Source organism: Siphateles boraxobius, unplaced genomic scaffold, assembly GCF_051911475.1.
Source record: "Siphateles boraxobius isolate OS27281-9 unplaced genomic scaffold, OSU_SipBor_1 46, whole genome shotgun sequence".
Lineage (NCBI taxonomy): Eukaryota > Metazoa > Chordata > Actinopteri > Cypriniformes > Leuciscidae > Siphateles > Siphateles boraxobius.
In genome coordinates, this window is record NW_027509097.1 from 5704135 (window position 1) to 5719831 (window position 15697).

The 15697-nt window shown below is 37.4% G+C and overlaps 1 protein-coding gene across 14 annotated transcripts in view; it reads right to left on the reverse strand.

The window, feature by feature from the left end:
• Positions 1-15697, reverse strand: part of baiap2b (BAR/IMD domain containing adaptor protein 2b) — a 53769-nt gene that overhangs the window by 27387 nt on the left and 10685 nt on the right. For 5 of the 14 annotated variants that reach the window (XM_077200403.1, XM_077200406.1, XM_077200404.1 and 2 more), the window contains exons 2-3: positions 11658-11733; positions 7592-7678 (exon numbers count right to left, since the gene is read on the reverse strand). In XM_077200403.1, the coding sequence (XP_077056518.1) occupies positions 7592-7678; positions 11658-11733 (163 nt within the window). Of the gene's footprint in view, positions 1-7577; positions 7679-11645; positions 11734-15697 lie in introns of all 14 variants that reach the window. The other 9 variants (XM_077200405.1, XM_077200408.1, XM_077200416.1 and 6 more) reach the window with 3 other exon arrangements.

The following is a 15697-nucleotide window of genomic DNA, read 5'->3' on the forward strand; positions in this document are numbered from 1 at the left end:
TAGAAGTAATAAATATTGGGTTAATTCACAGCACAAAGATGGATGTGATAAACTTTAGTGCCTCTGCTGAATGCTCCAATACGCTGGAAGACGCTTTGTAGCAGAACTTTTAAAATTAAAAATTACATAAACCTAATGCACAGCTCTTTCTTTCCACTAAGCTCACATAAGGTTGTATATCTATAGGCAGAACAAACAAAACTGTCAAACTGATCCATATGCTTCAGGATAATTATCCGGCCGTATTTTAATCTGTACAACTCAGTGACCCAAAACGAAATGCATTGATGCCTCATTGAGCTTGAAACTCCTAAATAATTCTTTTGCAGACATTATTTGGTGGCAGAGGACTGTATACATGACTATTAGAGAGCAGCTGATGAGGTCGTAATGGAGATTGATTACTGCAGCAGAACAGATTCAGGGAGGGGTGTTGTGGATTGGATGTGCTGGGCAGCCAAATTCATTTTATCAAATATCGAAGTAACATTATTATCATCGTCCATGACTATTGAACTTTATTTAGACCTACAGGTGGCTAAATAATGAATCATTTGAAGCAATAGCGTATGAGTATTAATTATAAAACATCTCTATTTCCAAACCTAGTGAGCTGCCTTATTATCTATACCTACATAGATGTCTAAAAATGTAACCTCATAAGCAACTGATTTAGAATGCCCTACATTGGCAGCAACTAATTCCAGTTGGGCATTAGAATGTTGCTAAGCTAACAAAAAGATACTCTAATGAGAGTTAAAATTCAGAGCACACCCATATTTTAAGTATTCACTTTACAAATCAACACTCATCTGCCATTTTACTATTATTATTATTTTATTCAAATTTGGATTCATTTTATTCATTCTGCGATATTTTAGAAGTCAAGTACTTATGATGCCTTAAAATGCTGTCTAAGTAGGTAGCTCACTAGGGTTTGGAAGGCTTACAAGTTACATCAACATAAATGTATTAATGTTCATGAGCAAATTTTTCTCTATAGCATGACTTAATAATTTGTCTACCTGTGAGAGGGTGAAATGGTCTTAAAAGAATGTTCTCCAATAGCAGCTCTGATGCAAGTCACAGCAGTGGATCTATCGCCAAGCGACTCCTCTGTTTCCAATGGAATCTGTAGCAGCAATTATCAGCTCTGTGATTCATTCCTCAGAGGTGTTTGAGCCATTTGGCTTTTTTTGTATGTGTGCTTGTTTGTGTGTGGAGGGAGAGATACCCAGAGAGTGAGACAATGGCTTTCAGTGTGGTGAGGAAATACTCAAACCATGTTATAACACTACAATACTTGTAGTGATAATGAAACTTAAAAGGTGAAAGTGAGTAAGGCAAACCATACTTGGAATTTGTCCTCGGGATTTGACCCATCTAAGTTAGAGCACACACATTAGGAGTAGTCAGTAGAGAACACACACACTGCAAACCATGAATACACACACAGTGGGCAGCCATTTTTGCTGGCGCCTGGGAAGCGATTGGGGGTTAAGTGCCTTGCTCAAGGGCACATCAGTCATTTCCTGCCGGTATTGAGAACCAGACTCTCTAACCATTAGGCCACGACTGCCCAGAACTTTGTCTGTGCCGACCTGCTGCTGCGCTCCCAACATCAGAATAGAGTCAATCACATAATAAAGTGCTATTTCAACTGTTCCTGTGGTGAGCAGGAATTGAAGGTTTGAGAACTGAGAGAGAGATCCAGCTGTATAGATTTTTTTTTTCAGTTTATGGTATTCTATTACATGTTTTATTGTATATACTGCACTAAACATCTGAACATCTTAACTATTATGTAAACCAAAAAACACACATGACATGCAGTGCTCAATTTAATTGTGAACATTATGAACATTTAACATTGTTTAACATTGTGAAATAATTGCTATTTTAAAATAACTCTGGGTTAATATATTTTAAAATGAAATTTATTCCTGTGAGGATTACTCCAGTCTTCAGTGTCACATGATCATTCAGAAATCATTCTAATATGCTGATTTGGTGCTCAAGAAACATTTGTTATTATTGTCAATGTTGAAAAAGTTGCTGCTTAATATTTTTGTGGAAACCATGATACAATGTTTTCAGGATTCCTTGATGAATTTTTTTCTACTCTTTAATTTTGATCAATTTAATGCATCCTTGATGAATATAAAGCATAATTATTTTAATTTTTTGTTGTAAATCTTACTGACAGTGTAGAAAAAATCTAAATTTAAAATTGTAACTTTTTTGTAGTATATACATAAATCAAAATTGCATTACTTAAACTTGTTAAAGAAGTGTTTTTATTCCTTTGGATAAAATTATTTTATTACTTTATTCAGTCTGGTCAGAAAAGGCTATAATGGTATTGCAGATGTATTCAATTTTCACTCTAAATTAATTTAATGAGTGATTTAGCCTTCGGGCCATTCTCCATAGATGAAAAATAACATTCATTGTGGTGTGCCACAGTAGCAAAGAAGCTAAAGATTCAAATTCTCAATTTTTGGACAGGAAATCTGATCTGTGAGGCATATTTTAAAGGATTTATTTAAATAGCTTATCAAAAATGAGACCGGATGTGTTGCTGGAGCATTTCAGTTTGCACCAAGATTTGCCAGCATTAATTATTCAAACACCCCTGAGTTATTTTGTGACTACAGCCAGAGCAAGATGCTTGCAGACGCAATTAATCGTGTTTAGTCAGAGAACACAGTTGCCTTTCTGCAAACATTTGTGCTTGAGCGAGAATATCCAGGATTTAGACAAATTATCAGCACAAAGAGTTGTAATTTGATGGAAAACTCCCAAAGCTTAATCTACAAACTTGAGAAGACAATGACCTACTGGTATCTCACATCCATGACGACTGATACCCCTATTTGGGCAGGAGGAACAGGAAGCTGTTTATTATTCCTCACACTCGTGCAGCATTGAAAAGGCAGACAGTGGAAGCTGTTTTTGGAAACACATGACATCACCAAGGAGGCATTCTGGGACTCTAAATCCACAGCACAGGCTGCATTCACAATACTCTTGCTCTCTCATTCTCTCTCTAGCGGAACTTCTCCTGTTAAGGCAAGTGCTTCATCTATTTTTAGCTCACGGCTCCCTCTCTCTCCTCAGGCCGGCTGCGTTCCTGCATCAGTGCGTGGGCTGACTGCGGGCGTTGGGTGATGCGATACGCACAAGTGCTGCATTGAAGAATCACTGTGCATCTCTCTTCACAGCAAGAGATTGCGAGTTATTCACAGTTGAGAATGCGATGAAGAGGAATATAACTGCGCTTAATGAAATCTCACCATTATCCACTACCCCGAGAAAGAAGCTATTGCAATGATATAAAGGAATTTCATAAATTTGATTACTTCCGCTCATTTAATTTTATAAATAGAATTATAGGATTTAAGCCTGACATCATTACATATATTTTGTAAATCAACTAGTGGGTGGGTTGCATGACTGACTGTAGTATCATTCTTAAAGGAATATTTACCTCAAAATTAAAAATTCAGGAATCATTTACTCACCAAGTCATTCCAGTTTTTCGAACTGCAAAGAACACTAGCCAACCAATGAGATTTGTGCTTTTAGTCACATGCCCAAAAATGACGCAAAGGCAAGAAAACTACAGAATGTTCTTTTTTGGGTTAAGTCTCCTTTTTCTCAAGAAAATTCTGTATAGTTGGGCTGGTTTTAAGTTCACCTGACCCTGATTGCATTTTTTACAGTGTAAGATGCATGTTCGCATTCAAAAGAACATTTTGAACATCAAAGTGTCTCAAAATCACAACACTCATGGTGGGAGTTAGATGTGATGCAGTGTTGCTTCATTTAAACAACTTTACGTGGAGGATAAATATTTTTTTTAAATCAAAAATATTTAAAAAAAATTAAATATGAAACTTAAAGGTGCTCTAAGCGATGTCACGCATTTTTTAGGCCAAATCTTTTTTTGTCACATATAGCAAACATCTCACTATCTGCTTGTTGCCTGTTCCATGAACACACTGGAAAAAAACACGGTCTCTGCAGACACCCCAGGCTCCACAAATGGCAACAAAAACAAACTGGGCTAACCCGCACGAAACATAACAAACTGTTCCAGCCAATAACCGACAAGAAGGGTTTGGGGGGTTAGTGCGCGGATGAGGAGGAGGGAGGGTCTAGTTAGCCTCCGTTTTGTTTGACAATACTTTAAACGTCAACAAGAAGTGACGTCACCCAACATCGCTTAGAGCACCTTTAATGTAAAATAAATATATGTAATATAAATATAATATAAATACAAATCATAACACAGGCCTGTTCTACATACATAAATTAGTCAACTGCACTAATCAACTAGGTTGTTGGATGACTAGTCGACATCCATAAGAAATAGTATAACATGGGGGACAGCAAGTGCACACACACCTCAGGCATGTGAACTGTGCTACCCATTATGCTTTAGGTCTTACATTATTAATGTGGCCGCTGTGGTGCACATCCTTTAAAAACCCTCCAGTCCATCTCAGGGACATGCTAACAAGTCCATGAAGACAGGAACATCTTGAAGCTGACTGTGGTGGGCAAAAGTGCTTGACTGAGATTGTGTGACTGATTGTAAGGTTTCATGGCCATCACGATGATCTAAGGCCAGTGAAACCTCCCATCTTCAGAGCTGCCTTCCTCATTGCATACAATTATACTAAAGCCAAAAATAAGTCTGCATCAATTATTAACGCTGGGGTAAGACCTCACTTAAGAGATTTATTTAGGCACGAAGCAATCGGTTGGGTCCACATGGCTGATGCTATGGTTCCCACGTGCTTAAATGCACGCACCCTCACCCATGCATATGTCTGCATGAGTATAAATTCATAACACAGACTCCTTCTGCCTGTGGCCAAATTGGATAAAAGTTTCCACTTCATGCCGATGCTCTCTTGCAAGCTCTTTCAAAGCCTATGGCCCCTAACTAACACTGACATTCAACATATACTTACAGATCAGATCTGATCTTAAGTAAACCTGTCACTCAAAGAGGAACACACACTTCTTTGTCTTGCTCATGGAAATCAATCATAGTACTCACACAACAACCAGACAAAGGAACAGGTATGTTTTGTGGTTATGTCATGCCACTGGCATGCTCTGGAATACCATGTGAAGGATAGGAAAGATACTATGACACCTTTTATTAGTGTCAAGAAATGTAAGACAAGAACGAGACAAAGAAAATAACAGACACATACGACAAAAGTGGGAAGCACTGTTGAATACTTAAAAATATATGAGCAATATAGAAACAGCATTTTTTTAAAATATGTTTTGGCTTACATAATATTTCTATGCTAATAAAAAATTAGAAGGGACTTCTGGGATTGCCAAATAATAAATAATTACAAATAATTAAATATACAATATCTGCTGCTACTATAATAATAATAATAATAATAATTAATAATAATAATCATAATATAACATTTTAGCAGAAATTGGTCGAATATCATGTCAATATAATGTGCATCCCTAATAAACGCCACATGGTACTGGTGATGTACAGAAAGTAAAAAAAAAAAATAATAATGTCGTTAAATCAAAAAAGTTAAAGCATAAGACAGTTAATACATGTGGGAGGGGGGAGTATACCGATATAGTCAGCAAAACAGTTTAATAAACAATTTATTAGCAAATATTAACAAAAATATTAGTAAACAAATAACTACTTGTTTGGGACACATCCACTTCTGTAATTTCTGTAGTCTATAAAATCTCTATTGATGGGCACTATTCAACATTAAAAGATATTATGTGCATAATCATAATGCCACACATGCATATGACATTAATGCATAAAACAAACACAGACGTGCTGTAATTTGTCTAGTGATGAAAGTCTCTATTGAAAAGGCTGAGACTTAAATTCTCATTAAACTTTTTCATATAGAGATATTGCTGCTTTTTACAATGCTGAGACAGCAGCAGAGAAATAGCTCTCCCTCAGCCCAAAATATAATCTCATAAGGTCTCCAGCTCGGCTGTACTGTTTAGATATTGAGAATGTTGTAAATCAGGTAACTAATATCACGATGAGATGAAGCAGAATTAATTCAAATAATAGCCTTTTAATGATCAAATTAGAGCTGGTATCGTGATCTCCATTGAACATATATTCAATGAGACACCAGCAATGAAATGAGAAGGTGAATGCTCCGAAAAATGATTCTGAGATAAATAATGGAAGTATAACTAGTCTCTCCCCTCCAGTCCTCTTCTAAGATAAAACGTCTTTTCAAATTTGCTGCTGCGACACTGATGTGCTTTTAGCATAATCTTGAAGAATGACAGATTATGCAATAGATTCAACAGCCAATCCTATCAAGAGTCTCACAATCCACTGAAGTCCATCTAATCAGACTCCAACTCTACCCAGAGTGATGCACTGGACACACAATTGGACAAGGATTGTTTGTTTGAAGTTGAGCACTGAGGTTCAAACCCACACTCTGGTCAATAAATGTCCCCTTGAAGATCAAGAAATCTAAGTCTAACCTGATTTAAATCAAATGATATTCAGACTTACAGGTCTAAAATGCTCTTTTCAGCAAGATACCAGTAGAACAGAACAACACTTCCTAGAAAGGTAAATGCCAAAAGATTTATTTGTACGTACTGATATTTGGTGCATCCATCGGTTGCTATAGTGTTTACTGCACAGTTAGTCACTGCTAGCTACAAGGCACAGTCACTTGTAAATAATGAATGGACAGTGACATTGAGGAAAGAAAAACATACTTGTACTGTGACTTCAGTTCTCTGAATGTCATCTCAAAAGGTTTTCACATATTAAATTTTTCATGAGGGCATAATTCATAATTCAAGGGCTGGAGTGAAAACAAATGATTCACAAATGCCCTAATGCACAAAACTTCATAGTGTATTCAAAATTGACATTCATTTTTAATTGATTAAAAAACCATATGCTAGACAAAATATTATATATAATGAAAGGTGTTGTGATGTGCAAAAACTTCCACTAAACTGAAATATTTAAAGAATATGACTTTACCTAGCAAAGATGGTACAGATGCCATCTGAAGTGGCATGCTTAGAAGAAAAAAATTACACAAATTTTTTCATATGGTTTCAGGTACTATTAATTCATTGTTTGTTCTCATGCACAGCCGAATGGCAAAGTTTAAGGTCATGAAAGGGCAGAGCAGGTAACTAGATTTTCATATTTTACTGCAAAATAAATGCACACTGAGACTGTTCATAAAAAGTTAAGATGCGTCAAGAATGGTTTTATAATCTCATCATGACTCCCTAAATCTAAAACCTAATAGTTACAGTTGGATGATTATTCATAAAGAGACAAGGAAATGAGACAACAGTATAGAATGAACATAGTGCAAATCACCAATGAGCAAATTAATGAATCTGCAGAGTGTGTACATTTGTACATGTGTGTTATGTCCAAAGATACAGTCTTAGATATTCTGTACTATGTACTCATACATCCAAAGCCATTCACACTGAAACCATAAGTTATTCTCTTTTGCAATCCCCCTCCCAAACACAGGGGCCACTGCAGCTACAGTCTATAACTCACCAAGATCCTTAGAGCCGTGACTCTCGCTGGCCAGCTCTCCCATCCGCACCAGTGCGTCGAAGTAGCCTTTTGCTGCAAATGTCACACCTGGAAACATGGAAGCATTGGGGACATAAGAATCGGGGTTGTGCGAACTTGCTGACCCGAAGCTTCCCTCAAACCACAGGTGCAGCATCTATGAAAACAGGAGTGGTGGATGGGAAAGCTTTAAGCTCTATGTTCTATGATGTCTCGGCCAAAGAACTGGGGAGGTGGGAGTGGAGCTTGTGATTGGTGAGCAATGAATAGCAAAAGTACTATTACTTTAAAATAATAATAATAAAAAATGTTTGATACCCTCCAAACCTTAACATTCACATCAGATAGCGCATTACTGAGAGCAATCACTCATTCTGTGTGAGGTTCCGCCACTTCTGTGCCTCTTCTACGTCACTATGGAAGAGAAGGGCTGGCTCTGAAACAGGCTCTCTCAGAGCCAGAGGATCATGGCAGTTTAGCGAGGCAGGAGAGTGCCAAGAAGCACAAAGTATCTTGGAGCAAAGGGAAATTTAGAACCAGAAGGTACTGAGCAAGTGGTTAGCGAAGGTTAGCATGTGTAGCAGAGTAGAATAAGCCAAGTTCTTCCTTGACTTCAGTTCATAGACTTCATAATTTTAAAATCAAGTAAGAATCATACAGACCGACACAGCATGTTTAATTTGATGCAAATATAAAAGGCTGTAAGAGATAGAAGTACATCCAATATGTTAAAGGATCATTGTTCACATCTAATTTTCATTGCATGTTTTTGAGGGCTTTTTGTCCATTGGAAATGTTTTTTAAAGACTTTCAGTTTTCATTAGAAGAACAATCAACACCATGGTACATTTAACTATATTGCCTGAAACGAACTAAATATGCGAACACAGACATTTGTCGCAATGCACGTTTATTTCGTTCATTGTTGCGTCTCTAAATCCTGCAATTCTAGGGATGCACAATATATCTGTTCCAGTACTGGAAATTGAATTGTGCAATAGGGATAGTGAAGAAATTTTACAGACTTTTCACTTTTGTGTATGAGCGACATTATCTGACCGCACATTTACACTATAAGATATTTGTTAATGATGCTCAGGATCTGTTGAGCACCAAATCCTCCACTATCCTGTCAATCATCTCAAGCAATTTCTCTAATTAAAGTTTCTCAATTTCTTAAATTCTCTCAAATTAAAGCAGACTCTGCAGCTTATGCTGTATGGAGCAGTGAAGATGCTTTCAGTTATTGTAATATCCTAGGTCCAACTGAACAAAATGTTTTTTATTGTATTTGCGGTGTCGCGGTGGGCAAGTAATGTAATCGGTATATGGCCAAACACTGTGTAACACCGGTAACACTGAATACCGCAGCAAGCCTACTGTGAATGTTCATCATTTTTACATTTTAATATGAGCTTTGTCACCATCTTACTTTGGCATTAATCTTTAAAACACTAAAAAATGTATAGCACTGTTAAACATTGTAATCTTTAGCAAATCTCAAAATGAATATCCATTTTTTTTTATAATGTTGTGACATCTAAATTCATTTGTAGCATTTAAAAGCGTTGCCACATGTACTTTCTGTTCTCTGACATTTGAAACAGCCCATACTTCTGTCCCTAACAGACTTGTTGACACTCACATCAAATTAAATATGCTGTATGGCCATCCCAATTCAATGCAGAAGGAGTGTTTGGGTGGAGGTGGTTAGGCGACACCAATGGCAGCCCAGTCACATAGGAATGTATAGACTTATTTGCTAGTGTCCGCACAAATCCCATGCTCAGGATAAGGTGTGTCCTGGTTGTGAGGGATTAGAGGGGGAAATCTGGGGGCTTTGGTGCTCCAGCGGTTAGGCTGAGTGGTGAGGGGTAAAGAAACGAGAGAGGCAGCAGAAGGAAAGAGGATTACAGAGGTCTGAAAAATAGGACAGAAAGTCTCTCCAACCATCTCTGAGGAAACACTGATCAGCCACAAGAGACAATCTAAAGTTAAAATCCACAGAACAGCCCAATCTATACCCTGTTATCACGTTATCACGGAGATACTTTAGGCTTAACAGCTGCTTATGCACAATACATCTCAACATAATCATCTACTTTAGGGCATGCAAATGGGCCTCCAAGACCTGCAAGCCACTGTTGAACAATGTTTTTTTTTGTACTAAGATATCTCGTTATCTTCAAACCATCTATTAGTTTTACTATTGGTTAGTTTTATTTGTCAAGCAACCCAAAAACTCGCTAATGCCCATTGGCCACCATTTGTATCATTAGTGGGTACTGTGGAGGGTTTCCACTCTGCTGCCTGCAAGACCTGGCATATTTACAACTCCGGCAAATCCCCATGAGGGATTCTGTGAACCTCCATAGATCTACAAGGATGGGAGCACAAATCTCACTCTAGTTCGGCCTTTTTTTAACTTTATCTCACAGACTTCACACTCTCGAACACATACACACACTCTCATGGTCTATCCTCCAGAGCGTTGGTCTTTTTCTTGTATTTTCTGCCTCATAAAATATTAGATGGACTCTGGAAGGATGAGTGAAAATATTGGTTCTCTGCAGTTCTTGGCACAGTGCTAAAACTCTACAAGGATTTGTCCTGAAACTTCTGCCCTGTCCGTGGGCCTAAACTGAACACAGGAACACAGTACACATCATACCCTGAGATCAGACAATGTGGCACCATTATTTACCTGATTATAATGCAAATCCTATGAGTTTAGCATCTGTTTAAAACTGTAAATCTCCCTAACAATGTAATCTAACCAGAAACAACGTTTAAAAGGGACAAGTAATTTAAAAATGTTTCAAAAATGTTTCTAACCAGCCACGATCGCGATGAGTGACACCAGATTTTGTCTGCTAGTTGTTGTTTTTCTCCTCCACTGCATCGCACCATTGTAGCCTCACACACACCGAAATCTCCCTGGACTGAAATACTACTCCTCATATATATTAAACATCAAACATGGATGAGGAGACACTGAAGAGACTGAGAATCGGATATTATATTGGATATTAAATAACAAACTGAAAAAACATGAAAATGCAAGGTTTGTGTTCTTATTTTTATGCTTAATTGTGCTGTGAGAGCAAGAGAGAGCACAAACGGCAGAACAAATGGCTGTTGTAATTGGCTGTTTTGTGATCGATTAGGTCACTTGTTTGATTTTCCTCTTTTGTTGCATCGCACCTGGTTTGGGTTTGTCATAAAAATCTGTTTTTCAAGAGTGATGGAAGTTATAAATGAGACAATGTTAGTAATTATTAATCTCAGAATAAAGCATTGTGAAAGAAGCAATGCAGTAAAGGGCATTTAAGTATTGCATTGAACACCAAATAACTGTGCTGCCTATTGTCATTTTTGCCATACTTCGTCCTCCTTGCAGTGACATACCATTCTTGTCCTGAATATACATCTTCCCTGTTCCCTTTTAGCTTCCTTTGCGGGACAGTGTCTGCTCCCAGAGCTCTCTCTGGCCTATTTACGCCTGTTCTCTGTTCCATTTTACTCTCCCTTCCTTCCAGTGTATATTTCTTTGCTCTGAAATGCCTACGTCCTTGTCCTTGCCCAATAAACATCTTGAAAACACACACAGAGATCCGTACATCATCGGGTGTCATGTATGTGTTACATGTATGTGACAGCTCTGAAGATGCTACATGCATGAACCAGATGGAAGTTTAGGGGGTTTCAGGGTGCAATATGGATTTAGACATGTAACAGTCTATGACATCATTAGTACAAAGGAACAGGAAGCCTTCCACCCCACAAAGATAAAAATAAATTCTTAACAAACATTCAACAAACATTTAAACAACATTCTACTATATTTCCATACAATAATTTGATTGGAGTTTTTATATTAGTCGTGAATGTGTATGCAACCAAGGAGTGTCAAGGAGCGGAGCTCCTCATAAGCATGAATTTCAAGCAATTTCTTCTCATAAATTAAAGCAGACCAATGAAACAAGAGCTTGAATAGCTGGCTCATTGCCTGCAGGAGTGATAATGAACAAGCCGCTGATGTACTCACTGGAGAGGGCCTTCTCATAAGTCTTCCCCATGGCAACAAAGTTCCTCAAGCAAGGGTTGAACTGCTCCATGATGGACTGCAACAGAAATAGCACAGCTTTAGTCAGCAGCACTTTAACAGGCATACTCACCACTAACAAGAACATCAGGGGGACAAACATAAAAAGTTTAATGGGAGGTCACATTTTTAAGGATGCAGATAATTGAAAGGTGAACTTCTAATTCTAAGTCTCAAATCCATATTACAATAAAATTTCTGTCTGTTGATGCAGTGCATGTGCAGATACCAAGAAAGATGGATATAGAGAGAAGGAGCCAGAGCTCTCACACCCCCACTTTTCAGAACACTCTCATTAGTGGGACTTGGAGGGCAGCCAGCTGGGATTTGCCGTTCTTTTGTTGCTGTGAGCACAGAATTGTGGGAACGTGTGGAGATCTACCCACAGCCTGACTCACCTAATCCAACATTAAGAGTTGCCCTCTAAAATCCATTAATTTTCTATTGAAACTCCTTATTGACCTCATCCTCTTTTTAAGAAAGAGCTTCGCTGCTCCATTCAAAGTAAAATCTCTCAACTTGACAATTTTTTTCTGAGCACGTTTGCATCAATGTCCCATTGTTCCTGTTTTTAAAGGCTTTATCACAGCTTCCAAAATAGTAGGGCGACATATAAAGAGACAGAAAAAGGGTTCAAAATAGTATACCAAGAGAAAGAATCTAAGAAAGCCAAGAGGAGCAGAGGATGTACAAAAAAAAACAACCAGCAAGAAAGCACTACAACGCAAATACTGTGGCAGCTATGGAGAGAGAATGAAGCTATGTGAATGAAAGTCTCCATTCTGGGTTTTACAGAATCGGAGTGAAGTTGGTTTATGTGAATAATTAAGGTCAACGGTAATCTGATTTCTTGGGAATATACGAAATCCCCGCCACCCTATGCTCCAGTTATAATGAAAGCAGGTTTCCAGTGAAAATGAGGACAAAGGCAGAATGTTTTGTTTTTTTGCTGCAGAGAAAATTGTGATTCAGAGGTCTTGAGGAATGCACTGTCAAAAAATTAAAAACAACAAATACCGCAAAAAGCATGCAATTAATAACATTTATAGCGAAAAGGACAATATATCTAACTACGCTAGTTAATCAGATGCGTTGGCTCTTTAGATAACAGGCATTGGCAAATCTCTACGTCCACTAGGCCAATTAACAGAATTGCACATTAACCATTTTTCAATATTTGTCTGTAAATTTATTGTGTACATATTAGGGATGCTCACCACTATTAGGGATGCTCACCACATATTGACCGTTTAACAGTTAACCAAAAGCACAAATTTTGACCTTGTCCTTGCCCAGTCAACATCTTAAAAACACACACAGAGGTCCGTACATCATCGAGTGTCATGTGTGTGTTAGACATGTAACATTCTATGACATCACTAGTACGAAGGAACAGGAAGCCTTCCGCCTTACAAAAACAAAAAAATAATTCTTAACAAACATTCAACAAACATTTAAACAACATTATATTAGTAATCTTCATCATTAAGTCTTTAAAAAGGAAATACAGACCAACAAATAAACACCAGCAAAAGAGATGAGAATCAAATAAAGGCACAGGAGAAATTCCTGGTTGGATACAAAGCATGCACAGCTGGCATGTTCTCATCAAGGAAGGATTACACAATCATAGTGTGATGGATCTCACTGCCCCACATGCCTAAGAGATGAGAGTGCATGATCATATGACTGAGGTGAAATGTGCGACTGGTATTCAGGACCAGAGTGAAGCATTTGCATGTCAAGTTTTGGTAAAACATAATCGTGAAGTGTATCATTTAATTTCTGCACATTTTAAAACCCATACATGATCAGTATAATATATGTCTAGAATCTATTGCAAAAATATCCAGAATGCATTGCAAACCTTAAAATTTCTATGTGGACCAAGCCAATAAATTTAACCAAACTGCTTTTCCTCTCCTCAACATTTCCCACAAAGCTCTGTCCTAAAGAAATCAGTATTATACATGGACCAGTGCCACCCTGATGTCCACCCAACATTTAATCATTAAAATCATTAAAAACACACTGCTGGGAAAACTTTCTTTCCTTGATTAGTCCCACAGCAATCAATCTAGGTTTAACAAGCATGAACGAGAGCAACCAAAAAAATAGTGTCTCTGCCAGACACTAAACACAGATTACCACGTGATTTTCCCAGCACTTCATTACAGACATGTTCATTAGGATGCAATTAATAGTCTTAACTAATGAGAAAGATTTTATATTGATGCATATTCAATCAGCAGGACTGCCAGTTCAAAAACTGCTGAGGGGAATTGTATGCTCGCCCTGAAATGAAGGTGTGCATATATATTACAGTATAAAGTACAGAACTAGATATGCATGGTTTCATTAGATAATACAAATGCTCACCGAAGAAGAGTGTATAATTTTTCCTTTTTTATAAAATAGTGCAAAGAATCAAATGAAGCACCATTTCCACAGTCCATTAACAGATACAACTCCATCAGCAGAAATACAGCATTTGTGGCAGAAATGTTCAGTGCATCAATTCTGTTACCACTTTTATTTAACTTTACCCTGAGAATGCCTTGATAAACCAACTACAGCATAAGGTACCTTTGAGAATATGAATGAGTCTCTGCCTCAGATTTTCTCTGTGCACATGCACACAGACTGGCTTTGTCATGGTAATACACTGAGAATGGTTAGTATTTGTTGAACAAGCAAGGTTCTAAACATGCCTTATTTACCACAAACACACCCTTATATCAACAAACCTGTACCTGTATATAAACCTGCTACAACACAAACTTGTGATTTGAAACTATTGCTGCAGTCTCAGACAGCTTGGAGCAGATTGACGGATATAATCAACTCTTAGGTGTGTGTGTTTGTGTCGGTGTTTGTGTGTGTGTGTGTGTGTGTGTGTCAGTCCTATAATAATCTATGCTTCAGTGTCAGGTGGGTGCACAAGTGCCCGTTTTCATCTTTATGTCGTCAACATACACAGTAAAACAGCCGTGTGGCCACTGATGTGAGTTGCAGAATTGCAGCCTGGCAAAAGCTTCCTGCTGTTCAGCGTTATGTAATGCTCTTGAGTCCTACTGCCTCAGGACAATTGAGTAGCGAAATGGATAATTATGATGTATATTAATCATTGTGTCTGAATAGGTTTTTGAACCCAAGTCTCAGGGGTTGATTTTAAACGACTAACCTTCTGTTCAAAGCATTGCATTACACTGTCCATTAATTACATTATTCTGCGCTGGAAATAAACTAAAAATAAATCTAAAATTATTAAACTTATTAGAATGATACACAGGTGGCCTCAAAAAGTACTTACGTCACACTGTATAAATGTCACTGCATGACATTTATACATTTTTAAATGTGGCTTGGAACTATTAGGGCCACTATAATTCCAAATTGACAAATTTGCAACTTTATGCCAATATTCTGCAAGTATATAGAGAACAACGAACTAAACGTGGGCAGGGAAAATTAACTCGCTAAATAACTAAGCTCAAGGTGACCCAGGCTTGCATTTTTCCAACTGTAGACATTTTCGCTTGTTCAGAAAGACCGCTTGCACCCTGAAACACTGTCATTTACATATAGTACGATTACCTAGTAAACAAAACATTTCAGCTTTGTCACAAACTCAGACACTTTTTCTAAGAGATGTAAAAACAATAGGCAATTCACACACCTCCTACATCCATGTAATTCTACAGAAACTTAATGTGTGATGTTTGTACATATTACATGTGTGTATTTAAACCACATAAACCCTTGTTTATCATGCAAAATGATTCTATCTATCTATCTGTCTATCTATATATCTATATCGTATACTTACATATGTTAAATGATAATTCACCCTATGCATTTTTAAAAAGCATGTTAATGACTTTATTGTAACTAAAATCATATTTCTTTTCTTTTTTTTACCTTATAATTCTTAATCATAATGCCACAACTCGATCTTCCGGTGAAACAACAGACTTTTATCT